Source organism: Larimichthys crocea, chromosome XIII (genome assembly GCF_000972845.2).
Source record: "Larimichthys crocea isolate SSNF chromosome XIII, L_crocea_2.0, whole genome shotgun sequence".
In the NCBI taxonomy this organism is placed as follows: Eukaryota; Metazoa; Chordata; class Actinopteri; family Sciaenidae; genus Larimichthys; species Larimichthys crocea.
In genome coordinates, this window is record NC_040023.1 from 32101717 (window position 1) to 32123042 (window position 21326).

The 21326-nt window shown below is 41.6% G+C and overlaps 1 protein-coding gene across 2 annotated transcripts; it reads right to left on the bottom strand.

Moving 5' to 3' along the window:
• Nucleotides 1–6908: 6908 nt before the first annotated feature.
• Nucleotides 6909–20973, bottom strand: si:dkeyp-97a10.3 (carcinoembryonic antigen-related cell adhesion molecule 6). 2 transcript variants are annotated; one of them, XM_019279218.2, is made up of 9 exons: nucleotides 20558–20973; nucleotides 20274–20331; nucleotides 16108–16455; nucleotides 14665–14931; nucleotides 12855–13142; nucleotides 12373–12486; nucleotides 12162–12226; nucleotides 10078–12000; nucleotides 6909–9685 (listed from the first exon to the last, which is right to left on the bottom strand). In XM_019279218.2, exons 2-9 carry the CDS (start codon nucleotides 20311–20313, stop codon nucleotides 9662–9664), a joined length of 3069 nt encoding a protein of 1022 aa, XP_019134763.2. In that variant the 5' UTR covers nucleotides 20314–20331; nucleotides 20558–20973; the 3' UTR covers nucleotides 6909–9661. The 2 variants fall into 2 exon arrangements, with proteins under 2 accessions (XP_019134763.2, XP_019134764.2); XM_019279219.2 differs by having other exon boundaries at nucleotides 10078–10683; nucleotides 20558–20972.
• Between the last annotated feature and the right edge of the window lie 353 nt (nucleotides 20974–21326).

Here is a 21326-nt window from a genome sequence, read left to right on the forward strand (position 1 = left end):
ACTTGAAAGTCGCTGTTCTTCTGATTAGAGCGTAAAATTTGCTCAATAGTTGTAGAAAATACACCTCCTTAATAACTTAGTGGTGTAACAGGAATGAGAGCGGAAAAGCCACTGGGCTTCTGTATTCAGGTGAAATGAAATTTTAATCATCGCCATGGGGAACATTTGCTAACATTTGGAAGCATTTACTGTGGATGAAAAGTCAGATGCCGAAGACCTCATACCAACACTTTTCTAAAAATAACTAGCTGTAATACCTGTAATTTCTCCTTCAAATTTCATTTCTTACAATAAATTGTAAAAAAAAAGGTGAATGGACTGCAAAAAAGCCTCATTGGAAAAAAGAAGTTAGCGTTTAATTGAGGAGTTCTATCCTCATTATCTTTTACTGTAGTGGCTCCAGGCTCAACAATCAAAACTACAATGTTTTTTTGTGGTGTATTGAAGTTAAGACACACAACCAAATAGTTGTATAGTCTGTACCCATAAATATTATTAAGCTTGTTGTTCTAGTTAAGCCGTACAAGCATTCATTTTCCTACAAAACTGTTCAGTGTCACAACACCATGCAGGAGCTGGCTCCACTATTACTCTTTAAACCCCTAATAATATAATAAACAGGGAGGGGGATATCACAAGCAGTACGATTAATTATATACATGCACTGTATCCTGTGTGTTCCCCTTGTGTGTTTGAAGGCCGCTTGAATGCAGTGCAGGAATGGGACAATGAAGACTACTGTTTCGAGAGGTAATTAGAGAATTCAAACACTTTGAATGGATTTTGGAGAAAAAGCGGTTTTATTTTTTGACAGTCTCATTGATTATTACTCAGTCAGTTTGAGGGCCAAGTTCAGTTTGGGATAAAACATGAGTTTTTTTACTCAAAGTCCATAATTGAGTTCATTAGTTGACAATGATTGCAATCACATTTTGAGTCCAAACTTTCTAAACTCTGATTGGTGCATCGCCTCGTCCCATCTGAGCACCAGACATAAATACAGAAATCTCTAATAGGAGATAGCAGAAAACTCTCCATGTGCTCATGTAGGAGCACGTTTCTCATATGTTTCAATATGAAATCAGCTTTAAATAATGCACTGATGACTCCGTAATAAGGGGTCCATGTGGAAATATAAGTCCTGACAATGTAAGACACATTATTTAATCTGTCATAGAAATTATAGGCTACAGTGCCGAGTAAAGAATCAAGATTTAGGACTGTATAAGGTTTTAAATCATCCCCGCTGCAGAATATAAAGGTGAATAATAAATAATGTATCTTCCAGTGTTTCAGGCTATGAAGCGCTTTGCTTACTCAGCTTTTTCTGTGATGGCACGTGAAAGGCTGATAGGACAAACAGCACCTTTTTTTTAGGTCAGCAAAAATGTCATTTCCTAAAGACCTTCAACATCCCATAGAAAATATTGTCCTTATCAAAAGCTGTTAAAAAATACATGATAGTGAGCAATTTTATGTGAGTGAACCCTGCCAAAAAAACTTTTGTAAATGTCACCGTTAACTCCCCCAAAGGCACACTTAATATGAGGTCACATGGCACAGCAGTGGCATTTTAAAGGGCTGAGATAATCTGGGCCATAAAAAGTAAAGTAAAAAAAAAAAAAAGCAGGTCGGTGCTCAAAAAGGTCCTACAACCAATGTTTGTTTCCATTATCAATATTTTTTATTACAGGTAATTTGGTATCGAATCCAAACAACTAAAAAGCTCATCACAGGTTGGCAGAGCATGAGTGATGTTTATAAATGACTTAAAATAAACCAATTAATAATTTTACATATGAAAATTGAAAACAAGCAAAGGCTTGGTTCATTTTATGTGTGACTGAAGCAATGAATAGATTCTGAAGCTTCCAGGTGAATCATTTGTAGGTTACACATCACCCACCTCGGCCCACTTACCACCCAGACTCAGGAACGTCTTATTTTTGTGCCAGTTTGAACAGCAGCAGTATCCCTTTACCAGATGTCCACATGGTGACCTTGACCAACAATAGCAACTCTGGACGTCCGCCATGGGATCAGCATTCGTTTGTCTGTTTTGTTTTTCTTGCATTTCATAATCATCATAAAAATCTTCTTGCATCGCTTTCTGTAAGGGTCAGGTTATGCACGATCGATACTTCTTACGACGGTTGCCCACAAATCCAGAAGCAGAAGTGGAAAAAACAGCTATCATTAGAGAGAAGGAGAGATGTGATATTGTTTGTAGTATTGTGTATACGGCACACAGTTTAACACAGTTCTCCCACGGCTGGCCTACAAAGTGTTGCATTCTGTGGTTTAAACGAGGTGACAGAAATACTGGTGGTGCGAGAATAAACTAAGAAAAAAAAAAGCGGTTAGTTCAAACCCTGCTGGTTTTCTCACCTCTATGGCAGATCAGTCATAGTGCGAACTCAGTGTGAATGTCATTCATTTTACAGAAATGATCAGAAACAGCACCTTCAGTCTCACGCTGGAAAGGTACAAGGAGGGCAGAAAACTCACTGACTGACCTACAAGAAGCATATCAGGTTAATTTAAGGGTTCTAAAGGGTGGCTCGATGACACGCTGAGGCCACCCTAAGCATAACCCCTGCACCCCTAGCAGACAGACTATTGTTCATTGTAGACTACTGCTTATCTGTCACCTTGTTTAAACCACAGAATGCAACACCATGTAGGCCTTCCGGGAGAGACTCTGTTAAACTGTGTGCCGTACACACAATACTACAAACGATATCACGATATCTTCCTGTCTCTCTATGATAGCTGGTTTTATACTTCTGCTTTTAGATTTGTGGGCAACCACCATAAGAAGTATTGATTGTGCAATAACAGACGACATCACATCTCATCAATTTTAGCTTCGCTCCACTGGCTTCCTGTATGTTTTAGGATTGATTCTAAGGTTTTACTGATCACTTTTAAAGCCCGTAAGGGTCAGGCCTCTAAGTGTATTGCAGACATGTTAACCGCCTATGAGCCAACTCGTCGCCTTAGATCCTCTGGCGGGACACTTCTGGTTGTTCCAGTTATTTTTATCTATTTTTATTTATTTTATTTCTATTTATTTATTTTATTTTATTTATTTCTTTACTCTATTTTTATGTCTATTCTGTCAATTTGTTGGGTCTACTGCTCTGTAAAGCACTTTGTAAAACTTTTAAGGGTGCTATATTGTGGGCAAGTTTTTCCTCACTCAAACCGAGGGTCTAAGGAGGGTGTCACTCCCTGTACAGATTGTAAAGCCCTTCGAGGCAAATGTACTTTGTGACTTTGGGCTATACAAATAAAATTTGATTTGATTTATATAAATAAAGTAATTACTATTATTATTATTATTATTATTACCTGATTTTGACCCCTAATATCATAAACTTATCTTATTTTTAATCATTCAAATTTGGCTGGGTGGTTAATAACACGTTCTTCTTTGGTCCGACAAACTCAGAACACATATTTATTCTTACTTTAAAGATCTAATTTCAACACCCTCATTTAGCATTTATAAGCCATGAAAATAAAGTTTATAACATATTGTAATGTGGAAAACTATCTCTTAAAATGTGTATGTGCTCATAAATGCAAAAAAAAGGAAGGAAGGAAGGAAAAATAAAGTTTTACCTTTTCGTTGGTTTGTGTTGTTTTTAAGGATATAAAATTCTAGATTGTCATCATTAATATACATTGTTCTACAACCATACACTTTTCATACCGTGACAACGAACATAAATTTGACTTGACTCGATACTGAGGTGAGAAATCTTAAATAAATTGTTAAACCCGAGATAAATTCATTACAGTTAACAAAAACTGTCAATCAAATTCCATTCCCACTTCCTCCTGCGGGTGTAAGAGATATATTTAGAATTTAAAAGTCATGGCAGAGCTGCTGAGCCCCAATAAGTAGGGCAACACATCCATATCAAATAACACACTTTCACACACACACAGGGGCCACAGACTGTATTTAATGAGGATGCGGGGATGTACACAAGCTGGCTGACCAATACCATCATCTGATAATAGGTTACTGATAAATGCTGAAAATGCATACAGCACACTTTGCAGGAAGAGTACATCAGGTAATTTAGAAACAGCGGCATCATTACTGTTAAGCACACTCCATATAGTCCTCTGCAGCATGCAGTATAACAGCAGCTCCAGCTGTGCAGATATTGGTGCAGTTACGCAGTAGTTCAGCTGCAAAACGCCCTGCCTTCAGTACATACACTATATCTTTATCTTTATCATGACTGATAAGTGAATCGGACAGGCCCCTGCTTCTTCTGTATTGGACTTTAAGTGAAGGAATATTTTTTGATTGTGTGTGTGAAACTAGGCAAGGGGTGTCAGCTAATAGCAGAGCATAGCCCTGCAGGGTATTTAAAGAAGCACTGATGGTTGATGATAAAAAGGTATGTAGGTCTTCACTTCAGGCATGGCATGTAGGACAGAAAGCAGCCTCCTTGTTTAACCAGGCTGTTGCATACAGCAGCAGACCTTACCCTGACACTGTTAAAGGAGTAGGCCTAAGGTTGAACTGAGACATGAAGCAACCTCAATTCTTTTCCTTCATTCCTTCCCATAATTACCTGCACAACTAACAACACGTCACGCAGTTTGTCAAAACTCGTCTGAGCTGCTCCCACTGCCGCTTTGCTGCTGGATCCATGCTCTGATCTCTGTAACTGGTTGGTATGTTGAGAATCTTTAGTCTATTTTAAAAAGGTGTGTTGGGTTGCTTAACTGGCTTGTATCTTGTCTAATGTGTGTTGTGCATGCATTGCACAAAGAGTTGTTTTGAAATATGTTATGAAAGATGTGAGATGCAAAGTTGAAACGGTCAGATACAGAACATGAACTTGAAAAAGTCAGTACTTGCTGTTGCTGCATTCTCATTGTGGCTAACCCACTTCTGACCTATTTTGAACTTTTGGCCTTGCGCTCGAAACAGAAGTGTAGCATATGTCATCATATTTCTGGACAGCGGTCTCATACTAGTTCTTCAGAGAAATGTTAAACATCCACAGTTAAGCCTTCATAAAACTCGTTTGTTCATGTCAAGAAAACAAGTATCGACGGAGCTGTAAGCGCACAGAAAGCGGGGAAGAAAAGAATTAAATGCTACATGAAATTTACTAGAACAGAAATTACAACAAAAGCCATGAACCCCATTTTGTTAAGTATCCCTCCTCGAGCTGTGATGCTTTCCATTCTGTTCTTGGCTTCGCATATATTTTTAATGACTCGTGCATCTGCTCTGTTTTGTACAGTCATCTTTCTCTTTTTCTGCTGACTTTGGATTTCTGCTGTAACACATGGCTTAATAATTATGAGAAGAACTATCTGCGCTGCAGTTCGAAGAAACGGCTCTGCCTTTTGAACTTAGAACAGAGAGATGCACAGCTACCCCTGGCCACTTCCCGTCTGTGGTTTCAGTCTGTTGCACTGCGAAGGACGGTTTTCACCAGAGTATCTTAGGTGTGAAGTTTCGGGTTATTAGAGGAGGGTTGCTGGTGCTGTTGTGCTGTTGTTTATTTCCACCCTTGTTCACTGCAATGCATTAAAAGTGCTGTATTTTAATGCCACAGAGGATATCAAAGATCTGCTGAAAAGGCTTTAAAATGCAGCGTTTCCACAAAGACTTCTCCGGTTTGTTTGTACTGAGAAAACATCAGTAAAAGATGTTGTCTTTATTTGAAAGAGAAAGCACGGTGGCGATTTGAAACACAACATGACATGCTCAAATGAATCGACAAAAGATTATGATAAAAACAAGAGAGGCTTTGAAGTTTATTGTGTTTGATATGTATCCCTGAAGGTAACAGTTCACCTTTAAGCATTTAGAAACAAGCCTGTGACAACTGAGGATTTACTTGTTCTTGCACACGACAGTATTTTTTTTTTTCTTCCTGTGCTTTTTGTGTTCTGGGCTACAGACAAGAATAACTTTGCCTATGGCTTGTTTTTTTTAATTTCAGCGTTCACCATCAAAGTTGCACAGATGGCGAAGGCCTGGAGGAGGGGGAAAAAAAAAAGTGATCAATAGATAACCTCAAAAATCCTCTCACATGGCTCCCTCTTGTGGGATGATGAGGCACGGAGTGCATGGCTGCAACAGTTTTTTTGGAGTATGATTTACATTTTAGACACTCCCATGTAGAGCGATTTACAGTTAGTGAACTGTTGGGGATTCACTGTCCTGCCCAAGGACGTTTTGAATGGATAGATGGCTGTGGCACAGACTGAAACTATAAATCCAGGGTCATGCTGTCGAACTCTAAAATGTTGGTGGGTGCAGGAGGGGGGGTGTTCCTTGCGCAGCTGCCCTGGTGTGCAAAGTTTAATCATGAATTTGTTGCATTTCATAGCCCACTGAGAGTCATATTCATGCGACATCTCACTAAAGGGGGTCAGTGCACCGAGGCAGTGGTTCAGTGTCTTGCTCAAGGACACTTTGACGGGGGGGATGGACACACGGATCTCGAAGGACTTACCAGTTCATTTCAGTGATGATTTGGACTTATGAGGACTATCATGCCTGACCTCTTTCTTTTCCCTCATGGTGGAGAAAAATCACCATCGCTGCAGTGAACAAAAGAATCGTCATCATTTTTTTATGCACTTGAAGATGTTAGGTAATTACACTCTGTCTGGGGACTTATGGCATCTCCTATATTATTTGAAAACTATAAAATGTCATCAAATCAAAAAAAAATATGTGCGTCTGCTGAGCTAGACTGAATTTAAATTAAAATTGGATTAGGTTTGTTTTGGCCATCTTGTGGTATTTATTAAGTTTTCCTGTGCAAATCTACTGCAGTCTCCTGGCTCTTTGTACACACTAGTCAGAAAAGCACTCTGCTGCAGTGTCACACACCAAAACAAGCATTCATCAATACAAAAAAAATGCCCTGTTTGCACACGCTGCAGTTGAGTTATGTTTGCCTTTAATTTATGCTTCCAAAGGGATGCGTAAACAATTACAATTACTCGCAGCAGTCATGGTAAATCACGGTAAATCAGTGTACTAAAACAACACGAGCAGATTTACATGCAAATTGGACCAGGGAAGGTGGTCACATCAGCGTTTGAGGTTTACTGTGTTACAAGGCTACAGAGTGTTTTGTAATTTCAGTTGTTTAGGTCATAAACAACACACTTCACTCCAAAGACAGCAGGAACAGTATAATATACAAAGTATTGCATTTGAAAAACCGCTCCAAACTTTTCATAAATCAAAGCTTTCATGTGGAACTGGTAGGCAATGCCGTAACCTTTTCTAGTACCAGGTACTCAAAAGCACTCCATCTCCACTCATTACAGTGCTAGACTACCATGAAGTGTCTCCAATAGTGAGCAGCAGGACTGTTCATCAGAGGTGACGTACAAGTGGGAGCAGGAGGATTGGGAGACTGATGAAGCTGTGAACCAAACACACGCTCTTGCACATCCACAACAAGATGAAGGAACAGATTCATCTGAGGAGAATCAACAGCAGCGCTTCGGTGTACCCAGGCGCCATGCATAATTAGCACTATAGACACAGTGAGCGAAAAATATGCTCAGACTGCAAACAGCTCTGTGATTCAGAGAAACCGGCAGAATAAATAGGTGCTTTTGTGGTCTGACTTACTGTCAACAGGCATGAGGAGGTATTTTGTACTGAAAATCAAAAGATGGAAGAATGCATTGGCTTTGAAAGTAGAGGCAACAAATAAAGTCATGATTGTGCATTCGGCTGTGAACAGTCCAACAAAGTGACTGCCAGCGTGATGGAAATAACACAAACAATGAGCAAAATTTGAAAGTTGTTTTTTTTCCTCTCGTTTTGTTCAACAGTGGACTTCCCCAGTTAATATGCAAACACATAAAATAACAAAACACTTCATTATTATTGATGAAAATGAGATCATGGAACAATGAACAATGTACAAATCACTCCTGAGGCGCAAAGATTACTACTGTGCTTGTAGCAACTCACGTACTTAACATCTGTAAACTATTTACACGCTGTCATTTTCCAAAAACGACAAAACTTTAGCGGCAGTAAGCTCAATCTCATGCTCCACATGTTTGATTGGAGTAGGGATATGTCAAAGAATAAGGCTGGGGATATTATATTTTCTTTCTTTCGTCCTTTGGTGGTCCCCGGCCTGTTTCGACTGAAGTAAGTAAATCATTAAAAGAGCTTTCCAAAAAGGCTAATCTGGAACAGCTGGACACCGTAGATTTTTGGCAAACGTTACACACACACTGCAGTAAATGGTGCATTTGTTGGGGACTATATTCACCTGGGGATGAATACACATAAGGCGCTCTGGGGAGAATTTACAGCAAATGTGCAGTCGACTCCAATAAAATACAAAGTTTATGATAATGATGGCCTACATGCACCTGTTCAGCTCATTAATGTGTATTTATTAGTAACAATGGAGGAGATATATCACATTTTGCCTACACAGATAACACTTGGTAGAGCTGTTGGTTTTAGTCTTGCCAGTAAGAGAAATGCAGAATATCCTCAGCCTTATCTTTGAAACTTCATATGAATTCGGTCACGCTCCATTCATATTCATTCAGCATTCATATCAGTAAGTACAACCTAAACAATCATTGGTGCATGTATTCCCCCTGAGTTAAAAAAGCCCAAACATTACAAATCAATAAATACATAACAATACTTAAAAGTAAGGCCTTCACATTGTATTTTAATGTGCTCTCCGTGACACAGCGCAGACAGTAAATTGTTTCACACTGTGCTTTTTCAGCAGAAAATATGGCAGCTCGGGTCTTTGTGTTGACCTCATTCATGCACGGGTGTGATTATTTTCCGAGTAATTTAAGTCGCATAAAAGCATTTAATTAATAAGTGCCCATCCATTCGTGGGATCCCCCTTCATAGTCAGCTGAGCATTGCGTCTGAACGCCACTGAGGCGAATCTCCTTAATTGAGAAGTGTCATGAGAGGCATCTGTAAACAGAAGGCGCAAAATAAATACTTCCACGTATATTAAGACCACCCCCATGGGTAATCTCTTCTTTCATAATTGTCGCCGTACCCAGAGGACGAGTCCGTCTCGCGCACAGTACCCATCTCCTTTATTACGTCTTCTTAAGTGGCGGATACACACGGCGAGTCGTGCGAGCACCTCGGATGCATTTTGTCACGGTAGTGTTGTTTAGTTTGGATGATGAATGGATCAGGGGATGTGAGCTTGGTCAAGAGCTATGGATCACTGAACCTGTCTACTCTGAGCAGGCTCTTGGCAAAGTTTGATGCATGACCGGTGCTTCAAAAGTCAAAACAGTACAATCCATGTGGGTGTAGGTATCAGCGTGTGTTTTTTCAGGATTATTTAGCTTATTTTTGTGCATCCTTCTGTAAGATGATTTTCCTTTTAGGAAAGCAGGACTGCATTCCAAAAAGTTGCATTTTAGGCATCGCCATGGGAGAAATGTTCATTTATGTTATATAAAAATAAATAAAAAACTGACTTTACGACTGAGATACCAGGATATGACAGCTTTTCTCTGAGTGCAGAACCTCACGTAGTCAGTCTTGCTTGGTGGTATATTGGATCACGTCTGTCAGCTGTTTGTTTGTGTCGGTGGATACGGGACATTGTGGAGTGTAGTCTGCTGACACGTGTCATCATCTTGGTCGGTGTGCCTGTTGCTGCAAAGACACAACAAGCCTTTCATTTCCAACATGTCATGCAAGAAGAAGAGGCAGAACCTCTGACATACAGCGCTACTTTTAAAGAAACTGCCAGTGTCACAAACACTCAAGCCTAAAGACATTTTCACGGCACTGAGAAAGACACTGAGAAGTGCTGTCAGGCATCCTTCAAGAGATGCACAATGCTGACAAAAACACAAACTGCTGAAGACACAGGTAGGAGCAGGCCTATAACACTGCACACATGCAAGTACATAGGAAGTATGACATGAAATGACAGCCGTAAGCGCTCCTCGGAGGGAGAGCCATGTGCTGGAAATCTGTAATATCAATAAACATATGGCATCTTTTGGCTGCAGTTTTAAACTATCATGTTGTTTCTCACTCACCTGCTGTGGGTGGGTGAAGTGGGCAGGATGCCTGTTGCCATGGCCATGGGTATGAGCATGGGCGTGGGCGTGCCTGTGAGCACTGACATGCGTGTGGCCGTTTCCAGGATGGTGATGATGATGATGGTTGGCGGGCATCGTGGCAGCAGGGTGCTGCACACTGTGATGATGTTTTCCTGGTACGGGTCGTTGAGCCACCGGCATGTTAACAGGAGGTTTGGGGGGCTGAGGACCTCGGGCTGGGGATTTGTGCGTAGTGCGCTTCTTGGGGAGGGTCTGGAACTGTGTGATGGGGATGACAGGAGGAGGAGTCGGTGGGTGGTGAGCCCCGGCAGCAGGAGCTCGTGCCTGTAGTCCAGCGTGAAACAGGGCAGCCTGAGTCTGCTGCCTCCGACTCTCAAATGTTTTAGCCCTCTCAGTGTGGGCTGTAAGTGCAGCATGGGTTAGGTTACTGGGATTATGCTGGGCAGAGGAGAATGGGACTGGAGCAGCGCCTCCTTGGCGAGGTTGGTGATTGGCATCATGTATGACAGGCTGCGTCTGTGTGCCCAGGCCTCGTGGTGGCTTTTGGTTCGGTTCTGCTCTATGTTGCTGAGCCATGTGTGCCTGTGGAAGGTGATTAGGATCAGCCAAAGCTCTTGTATCTGCACCCTGCGGTGCAGTCGGTCCCTGTTGTGTCATGACTCCTTGTGACACAGCTGAGCGGCCTACAGAGGCCTGCTGGCTCATGAGAGGCTTTGCCTGGGGGTTACTGCTGTGTGTGGCTTTCTGCCTGAGGGCGGTCTGGCTACTAGGCGAACCTCTGATGTCTCGCTGAGCGCTCTCTCTATGTGTGCGGGGGCTTCTCTGTGTGCGGTGTGCAGCCTCAAGCTGTGTTATCCTGCCAGTGTTTTGGTCTCGAAGATCGAGTGAACGGCTACGTATCTGACTGACCACTGATGGGACATCTTGTCTGAGTGGAGCTCTGCCACGCAAAGTGGTTTGGCTCTGAGGACGAGACTGAGATCTGCTTGGCATTCTTTCCTCGCGTATGGGAGGATGGGTAGTGTAGTCTGTACTGTCAGACGTGTACTCAGATGTTTGTCTTCTTTGAAGCGTGCCAGTGGGATATGCTGGTGTGCCTCGGAGGTGATCCCATGGCATCTGTTGAAGGGAGGAGCTGGCAGTGGTATCATGTCTACCTGAGCTTCTATCAGACCTGCCATGAGACTCTTGCTCCCGCTCGTATGTCTGTGTGTTGGCATTTCGCTGAGAAGTGTTATTACTTTGCGTGTATCCAGCTGGGATAAGACCTGCATCTATGTGGCTATGCATCGGGGGGTCACTACGATAGGACTGCCCACTTTGCATTCTGGGATTCGAGTGCCCAGTATGTATCGAGTTCTGCTGGTTTTGTGAAGCGGCATTGGCTGTAATAGGAAATGAGCTGTCTTGCTGAGTCTGCTGGCCATTGGTTGAGTATGAGTTAAGATTGAGATGAATCGTGGGCATTTGTGCGTTGCTGTTTTGCTCGGCAGTTCGTGGCAGCGTGTTAAGGCTGACGTGTACCGCCGGCGGCTGGCCGCCGCCCTGGGGAGCCCCGGTCTGTATGATAATGTTCGGATTTTGCTGCTGTGTGTTTGGGAGCGTGTTTGCATTCTGAACATCGGCGTGTGTGAAAGCTGGATTGTCAATGCCATTGTGTGGGAATGAATTGGTATTATGAACAGAATTGTGCAGGAGTCTATCCGCGTGGATGCGACCATTGTGCTGGTGTGTGTCGGAGTTATGTGGGTTGTACAGTGGCGGCTGTGCCCGTGTGTTGCCACCGTTTTCACGCGCGGTTGTGTATAAGCGGCCGGGGTGGCGGGTGTACAAGTGATCGACGGGGGGATGGGGACCTTGGCCCAAATCTCCTGCACCATTAGGTTGTGGATCTGCAGGCTTAATGGGAGCAGATGAAAAATGAGCAGGGGGCGAGAAGAGACAGCAAAAGAAAGATGAAATGAGGGGGTTAATTTGAGAAAAGCCTCTGAGCACCATGGCATAGGCTAGATAAACACAAAATCAATAGTGAATCATATGTAAACTTTAGTGTGGCTTACTGGAGGCCCAGGATTTGGGTTGGTCTTCTGCACAAACACAGCAGCATCCTGTCGTCTCTGTTCTACTGTAATAAAATAAAATAAAAATCACTTTTGGAGATACTGCATAAAGTATGCACTGACACAGAGAGTTATCAAAATGCCTTTAACAGAGTGTTGAAATTGAAAGTTGACAAACAAAATGTCCATGACCACACACACACAGACTTACCCCTCCTCCTTCGAACGAGACAAATGATGAGCAGGATGAGGAGAATGATGATTATGATCAGCAGCAAACAGCCAATCACAATCCCTGCCACTTCCCCTCCATTTAGACACGTGGCTGAAACAGAACGAATGGTGTCAAAGGGGGAGAATTAATAAAGATAATGAGTCTGGAGCTCAGACAGACAGACAAGAGGCGGAAAGAAAAAGAAAGACACAGGAGAGGAGTGCAGGGGAAGATTCTTAAAAAAAAGGATGATAAAGTAATAGCAGAGAGAGAGAGACGGGGAGAAAAAGAAATAGAAATAAAGGGAGGAGAAAGTATGTGTGAAAGTCACTGGATGACTTTGAACACATTCTCACCAGATCAATCTCCCAGGATACTTTCTGTCCCTCTCCTGTCGAGAAGACGGATACAGGGACAGACTCCAAAACCAACCGTCATCATTATCAGTCACAGAGAGGTCAGCGTCCGCCATAACTCACCTACGACGGCCAAGTCTGTCCCCTGCTCCGACGTGCCTCCAGTAATGCTGTTTCTTGCCGTGCACACGTACCGGCCGCTCTCATTGGTTGAGAAAGTCTGAAGGCTCAGCACCCCACTGTCTGGCTGGCCGGATGCGACTGGCTGTCCATCACGTTGCCACGAGAAGAGGGCAGGGGGCAGTGAGTCAGACATGCAGGTGAGACGCACCGTCTGTCCCACCAACACATCTCCTCCACCGACACATTGTTTCGGGGCCTCCTTGGTCAGCACAGGGGTGTCAGGGCCATCTGGTTTGGTAATGATCGAAGGACAGTCGATATCAGAATCAAAAACATTTGGTTCACAATCACAAGAGGAAAAATCTGTATTCTGAAGAAGCTTCCTCAAACGCACAGATCATATATTCTGCTTAAAGGTACACATCATGTCAATGTGGGGGTTAAGTCCCCTCTCTGGCCCTGGAGGCATTATTACTCGGCTAATGAAGGAGCTGTGCACGTTCAGGTTGGATGTTAAACCTAAAATCAAAAAGACTGCCACCTGTTGAATCAACATGTTTCTCAACAAGTCACATTTACATGAGAAGCTGATTGGCAGGCGAGGGACATTGTGCATATAAAATCCTGCACAGAGGCTGAAACAAGTATTGCATAATGAGAAGACAATTCCCAGACAAGTTGAGGCTGCTGTTCAGCACACAGTCTGAGGGTTAGCGAGACAGATTTACATACAGAGCTGTATGTGCTGTGAGTGTTTTTAATCACCTCCTATAGCTTTAAAGGCAACAAATACAGAGATGGTTTTATTAAAAAAAGGGAATAGGTCAACATTTTGGGGATTATAGCATAATATTTTGGAAATTATGCTCACTGACTTCCTGGAGTATCCACTGGTTGCCTGGCAACTACAGCCAGAAATAGTCCAGTACATAACATCCTGTGAAACTGTTTTTACACTTTTGTTTTAAAAAATTTAATTCCTCAAAAAAAGGTCAAACTAACTGCTCAATTAATCATGACGGTAATTTATTTGACAAAAAAGGCAAAAAATATTTACAGATTCTCGCTTTTTTAAATGTGAGAATGTGCATTATTATAAATCATCAAATAAAAAGGTCACTGGGTGTGTGGCTGCTGGTCGGATGATGCCTCCCATTTAAAAAAAAAGTCACCTTGGTTTCTGGGAAAGTGTGGTGGGGTTGTTTTTCCATGTCACAGACTGAGAAAGTAATTGAAAAAATATCTAAGAAATGAATCAATAATGGAAGTAATCATTAGTCACCATGTCTGGTTTTATGAGCTTCAATCAGAAAGCAGGACTGCAACTGTGACTGTGATTGTGATATCACAGATTCCCCTCTATCTGAACAAATTAAAGTCTGCTGTCTGGGATGAACACTTCTGTGTCCATGAGAAGTAGTGACTGAAAATTTACATGACTTTCAAGTGCATAGACTTTTGGTATGCAAAGCCTCGACAGATTTTAACAACACTCCCTCCTAATCTGATGTTTTTTTTCTTCCCGTCTGGGTAAAAGAAGCCTCTGTTTGATCTTAGAGGACAACGATGTGGAGGCATTTTAATATGCCGTTGGGGTGATGTTGCATTATTACTGTGAGACTGCCATTTCAGAAATAAGGATGTGATCAAGACGGAGCTAGAAGCAGTACAATAAGATTACAGATGAATGCCCCGCGCAATCGAAGTGCAATTCAGCACGCTGTATGCAGTGCAATGTGGATAACAGATAAGATATTTGCAGTGGCTACAGCAGATTAGCTGCCGCTTGTCTTGATCAGTGCAAACTCACAGTAGATAGTGAGGCTCTGTGTGGCAGTTTGGGCGCTGACAGGGTTGCTGACAGTACATGAGTACTCCCCAGCATCGCCCCGTCTCGCTGGGTTGATGACCAGAGAGCCGTCGGAGATGGTGATCCTGGAGTCGGCTGTGATGGCTGCGCCTCCTTTGCCCCACTGGACCGTAATCTCTGTACCGGCAGTCCACGTACACCGCAGAGACACATTTCTACCCTCCACGGCTATTGTGGGAACAAACAGACTCACCCCTCTCACCGCATCTACAAGGAGAGGAAAAAATATTTTATCAAAAGAGATGCGAAAGCAGAATTACCCAGGAAAGGTGCCATTATTATAGGTACAGAACATAAGAGTATGAAAAAGCTCACTTCAAAAGTTGGAGTGATGGAACAATAGAGGGCAGTTTTATATTTCTGTTGAGGATAATTCGCTGTAATCAAAGCAAGTGAGAGCTGAGAAGGGACAGGACTCAGATAGAAGCACAGATGGTGAATAAGGGGGCAGACGGTATGAGTTGTAGCCTAGATGCCTCTTGGCGGGCAGCCTAAGTTAAATAATTGGAGAGGGAGAAGAGGAGGCGTGTGGACGTAGGAGGCTGTGACTAAGAGAGAGCCGCGGCAGCAACAGCAAACAAACAAAACCACTCATAGCGACTACTAAATAGCTCTAATCACTTCCATTTTTGTACATTTTCTGCTCGCCTGTGACTCAGCAGAAGCATTTTTTCATCCTTCTCGGATTTGAGCTGCCTCTCATTTTCAGAGTCAGTTATGAGCGAGTAAGTAGGAGGTTGAGAGTTGCGCTCAAGGACGGGCGGACGTTCTATGGCATGAACTTGCTGTTCTCAGTTTGGAGGATGTGACCTTTCGGCAATAACAGACTAGCACTTCTAACAATTTGGTCACCCTACCACCCCATTAATGCAGCGGTGAGAGGGGTGAGGAAGACTGCACGTCATCCCCGCAGCGTGGGCTGGCGACTGAAAATAAAGAGAGAGACACTCAGCTGTTCAGGCTGTATATAAAGTACTGAATATAAATGAGTGCAAATACTGTATGTACTGTATGTAAATGTGACGCTCCATTTCGAAAGCTACAATATCAAACATCTAAGAGCGCGAGCGCTGCATATCAAATGAGTGTTAATCAGCATAAAGCCATGAGCGACTACCTTCATCCCCTCCTCTTTTTTCATTAATTTTACCTCGCCTACTATGGGTCACTAATTTCATTATACCTCCCAGACTAATTCTCTTACTTCCCAAATCCTCCCTCTTCTCTCTTTACTCCCTCCTGTTCCTCCTTAACATTATCGCACCCCTCAAAACCTCCCTCTCCTGCACACTCCATCACCCCCACACCCACCTTCCCTTCCCTCATCCTCCTCTTCCCCTCTCCTCTTAAGTGAAGCCACAGACGCCCTTCTTTATCTCTTACCAAACACCCTCAGCTGTATTGATCTGGAGTTAGGAGACAGGCCCGTAGTGGCAGTGGGGGTCACCTCCACTGTGTAGTTCCCGGCATCTCGGAGCTGGGCGCCTCCGATTCGGAGTTGGGTGGCGGAGATGGTGATTCTTCCCTCGAACTGGGCCACTGGGTTAACTACCGGGGATCCACCCGCATACAAACCCAGAGTGACTCCTTTGTACTGCCATGTCATGGACAGGACCTGGGACACCGTCAGCACCGTGAATACAACCTCAGTACCGGTTTGAACCAGCAGCGGGTCTACCTGGAATTGGATCTGTACCTGGCTTTGAGCGAGCACACTGGCAGAGAGGAGGACTAAACAAAGAATCAAAGAGAGAAACAGTGATTGTAGTAACTCATTCATTCGAGTACTATACTTCCATTTTATGTTACTTTACACTTCTGCTCCACAGCCTTTTCAGGCCGTTGGAATAACTATTCTTTGACAACTATTGTAACAACTTTAAATACTTTATATTTGGAAACTTTTAATACAAGATGTTAATCTACCAATGTGTCGTTAAAGATAAAACCAGACCAAAAAAGTAGTAAAAGTTAGAGAAAAGATAGAAAAGGAAAACAAAACTGTGTTGTAAATAATCATATTAATTCATCAACACAACCCAGATTTCAGATTTTACTTGTGACCTTTTGGTTTTTCTGCAAAACAAACCACGTATGCTTATTTTTGATATTTGTTGCCGATCTTGAAAGACCGGGTACGATTTAGTGGCATCTAGTGGTGTAGATTCTGATTGCGACCTTATCACCTCACCCCGTTCTTCTTGGCATGATGGAGAAACTGCGGTTGCTGCAAAATGTTCAACATCTAGTGGACCTGTAGCATTTGTAGCTATTGGAAGCTCATTCTTAGATAATTAAGCATAATTATTTTAATTTCCAGATGATTATACATTAATAAAAACATAGTTGTGCATGTTATGTTCACACTAACATATTCTGTAAATAGGGGCCCCTGAATCTAACACACTGGACCTTTAAATGGGATTTTGCAGTGCAGGACTTTTACACGTAATAGAATATTTTTGAATGAATGTATATGTACTTTCACTTAAAAAGAAGAAAATGATCTGAATACTCATTTCAACACTGCAGTGAACAAAATCTATACACACAGACTTGGCTCTGGAGGTAAAAACCCATTAGTAAGGTACACACTCCTTCCTCTCTCGTACATTTCACACAATGTTTTTTTGGATTGTAAGTGATCCCAAGCTAAACATCTATTTTGTGTTTCTGTTAGCCTGACTTAACGTAAGCCGCGTCGAAATCATATTTGCTGTCTGTCTTCTCAAGAATCAGCGGTGCATAGGCGATTTTTCAAAAACAATGTTGTAAAGAACCATTGATTTTACACATTCAGGCATTTAACTGCTGTATGCCGTTTGTCGATTTGTAGTCTGCGTAAGAGTGAAGAGGGGGAAAAAAATCTTTTTGTATTTGGCTGCCAGTCCTCCCTCTTGTTTGTGTTCATATTACAGATTCAGGCAGGGAAACCCAGCCTGAATTTTCAATGCCCTTTCACTGGCATATAAAGCTACCACGCAAGAACGCTCTGGCCAATGTATTATAATGGATCAAATCAATATGGTCCTGATCAGTCTCGCTGGACTGCCTTTACACAATTTTCCACCGGAGAGCAGGGTATAAAATGACAGGAGCCAACAGTGAGATGGATTCCAGGTTCCTGCACTGAATTACTAAAGGACAACAAAAGTGTTTCAGTGTCTGATTAAAGATATCAACGGCTTTGTTGTGTTTTCAGCAGAGACGGAAAGATAAAAAGTCAGAAGTGAGAAAAACCCATGAGTCATGCAGCACAGTAGTAACGCAGTATCAGAACACAACGGCAATTCAAATTAAATATAAATATGATTGTTTATAAAGAGTTGTATATTACCATGTATTTATGAAAGTGATTTGTACCTTGAATAAACAATGGCAGAGAGCCCAGACGTCATGCCAACGACTGTAGTAACGTTGAACCACAGAGATAAACTGGCAGCCAGAGAAGTTTCTACTGTCTGTTGGTGAATGCTTTGCATAGGTGGGTTGTATGGGAATTACTCTTCCTTGTATTTTTTCCATTTATTCTAAAATAAACATTGTTTTTTTGGGGGAATAATGAAATAAACCTGCACCTGTCAGAGACACATCCACAGCAAAAAAAAACTGTACACTGAAAACTGTAAATTGAATCACTATTTTGTAGCAAAATGAACATTTAATTATATGACAACGTTGCTGAATATTACTTTAATTATCTTTCATGCATGAACAACAACCCTTAGTTAATGAACAAATTAAAATATCATTTTAACGTAGCTGCTGCGGCGCAAACACCTTAGGCAGATCTCCTCTGCCTGATCTTTTTGCATTTGTGTGCATCCACATTTTATTACACCAGGGTAAAGAGTAACAATCTGTAATTTTGGATGAGGAAATTGATACCACAGTAATAGATACACCGCTCAATTGGTACACATTATGCAAGATCTTCACAAACAAATAAAATGATAAGGCTGACATTATTCTAGAAATTCTTTAAAAAGACCAAAACCAGCAAAGTATTAGTCTAGATTACTGTAATGCCTTCGTGATGCAGAAAGCAGAACCCCTTTAGATGATCCAGAACACGGCGCTGCACCTGGTCTACGACCAACCCAAAAGGTCACATGTGACCCAGCTGCTCATCGAGCTCCACTGGTTACCTGATGCAGTCTGCATTAAATTCAAATAGCTAATGCTCGCCTACAAAGTTGTCTCTGCTCCACAGCTTTTTCAGGCCGTTGGAATAATTATTCTTTGACGACTATGGTAACATCTTTAAATACTTTATATTTGGAAACTCGAACTCCCTTATACAGGCACATGCTGCCTCACGACCGTTGCACTCTTCCAATGAATGATGTCTGGCTCTGCCACCCGTTCCTTTAAGGCAATCCAAACTCTTTTCGCTTGTTGTTCCCCGTTGGTGGAACGCACTACCCGTCCCTCTCTACTTTTAAAAAACTCCTGAAGGCCTCCAGCTCTTCAGAGAATACCTTCTCTCCTAGCACTACGTGACAAATCCACTCCTTAAGAATTGTCACTAGCACTTATTGCTGCATTAACGCTCTATACCGTGATTGAAAGCGTCTGCTAAAATGACTAAATGTAAATGTAGTCTGTCTCAATACTTTTTAACTTCTCTACCCTGTAAGTGGCAAACGCTCAAACACATAATTATTAGAAACAGTTACTATACTAATATTACTCAAACAGAAATAGTGCATTTGTTGTGGATTATTTTCATACACATTGGGTGCATTATGGATATTTACAGCAGAAGGAGTATGTAGGATTGATTCACAACAATCCAAATGTTGTTGGACAACAACAAATGTCTATATTCATTCATATATTTGTTCTTTTTGTTGACAATAAGGAAAACACAGAGTATAATCAGCTATATTCTTTATATAGTGCATAACCACATCAATGCTCATGCTTATGGACTGATTAAGAAATCTATTTAAAGTGGTAAACTTTGTGTTATCTTGTTTCTTTTGGCCATTTTGTAAATGATGGTATTACAAAGTAGTTTTGTAAGGCACGAGTAGGCCCTGTGATTCTTGTCATGCTGACCTGGAGTACAGAATAATAATGCTTTAAAGTCTAATTTTCATTAACAATAGTCAAGTATCGGTATTCGTAGGAGGCCCTACTGTATTGTGTTCAACAACCATGTGAGTAGAATAAAAAAGCACCGCCCATTCCTTGTCAACAAAATACCAAAAGCTACCTGAAAAACAAGCACCTGGTCATTATGAATCAGAAGTGCTCAGATTTATGAGCCTATGATGTGGCCGTGAAGGCACCGTGTCACTCAGTAGTCCGTGCACAGACGGGAATGCGGTCCCGCAGGTTGGAGAGCGGTTCAGACGAGCTTTCTACTTGAAATGCAATTGTTTTTATAAACGTGCTCAGAATACCACATCTTCTCATCCCTGACCTGTTTTTCCCACCCTCTCACAGTACAGTCCTCTTCTTTACAGACTTTTGTGAGGCGTTTGAACGGTGCTGTTGAAAACAGGTGGAGAGGAAACTGTCAGTGGGAATTGTTTTTTTACCTGCCAGTGACAGACTGATAAGAAGCAAAGGTTGTCTCATGTCGTCAGTCAGGCCGGTCTGCGGAGAGATTAAACTCTTAAGTATTCAAAATGACTTTCATTTGATTTCATTTGATCAATTTTTAGCAAGACTTTATACAATACAAGCTGCAGAGAAAGGCTCTGTAGCTTCTCTGGCTATTATTACTCTGCGACGAGATTTAATCCAGATTATACCTGACAAAAACAAACATAAACATTGTCTCCTGCGCAGAGATAAGATAAATTAGCGGTTTTAAACTTACCAAAGTGTTTCCCCCCTGCCTTCGTGTTCATTTTGCAGCTGAAATAAGTCTCCGTATCGGTTTGTTTGCTGACTAATGAGTCCACTTCCTGTTTCTCCACTTTTACCTGTCAAGGACGCACCTGTTCTCTTAAAGAGCCAGAGGTGATTTCATAAATAACTGAGCAGTGGTGGAAAGTTACCGAGCAGGCTCATACAACATTTTAAACACAGACCTATTCATATTCATAAAAATAAAATAAAATAAAAAACATGACCTTTGCATGATGATTGCCTCAACTCTGTGTAAACTACTTAAAATGAGCTTCACCCTGACAGTGAAATGTGCTTATGCATTAATGCATCAGTCTAAAAAATTAATATTTCATAATCTTAATAATTATTTGATATCATATATAATGCACATTTTGGATACATGATTGTTGTATTGGTACTTTGAATAAAAGAGCCATAAAATGCATACATTTTATTTCTACTTTATAGGGTTCTTATTAAAAGATGATAATGTGGTTTGTTCAGACATTTATATATGTAGTGGAGTGAAATGTATTAAATATACAATAGCAAAGGTAAATATATTCAAGTTCAAGTACTTGAAAGTTGTATTTAAGTGCATTACTTGAATAATTATGCCGTATTTCTTTCCACTACCACATTTAAAATAATGTTAAATACCAAATACCAAAAATAGGAATTTTGAGATATTTCAGTATTATTGTTTTAAATACAGTACCGGTTATTGTTTTGGGTTTATATTGAAAGAATCCTTC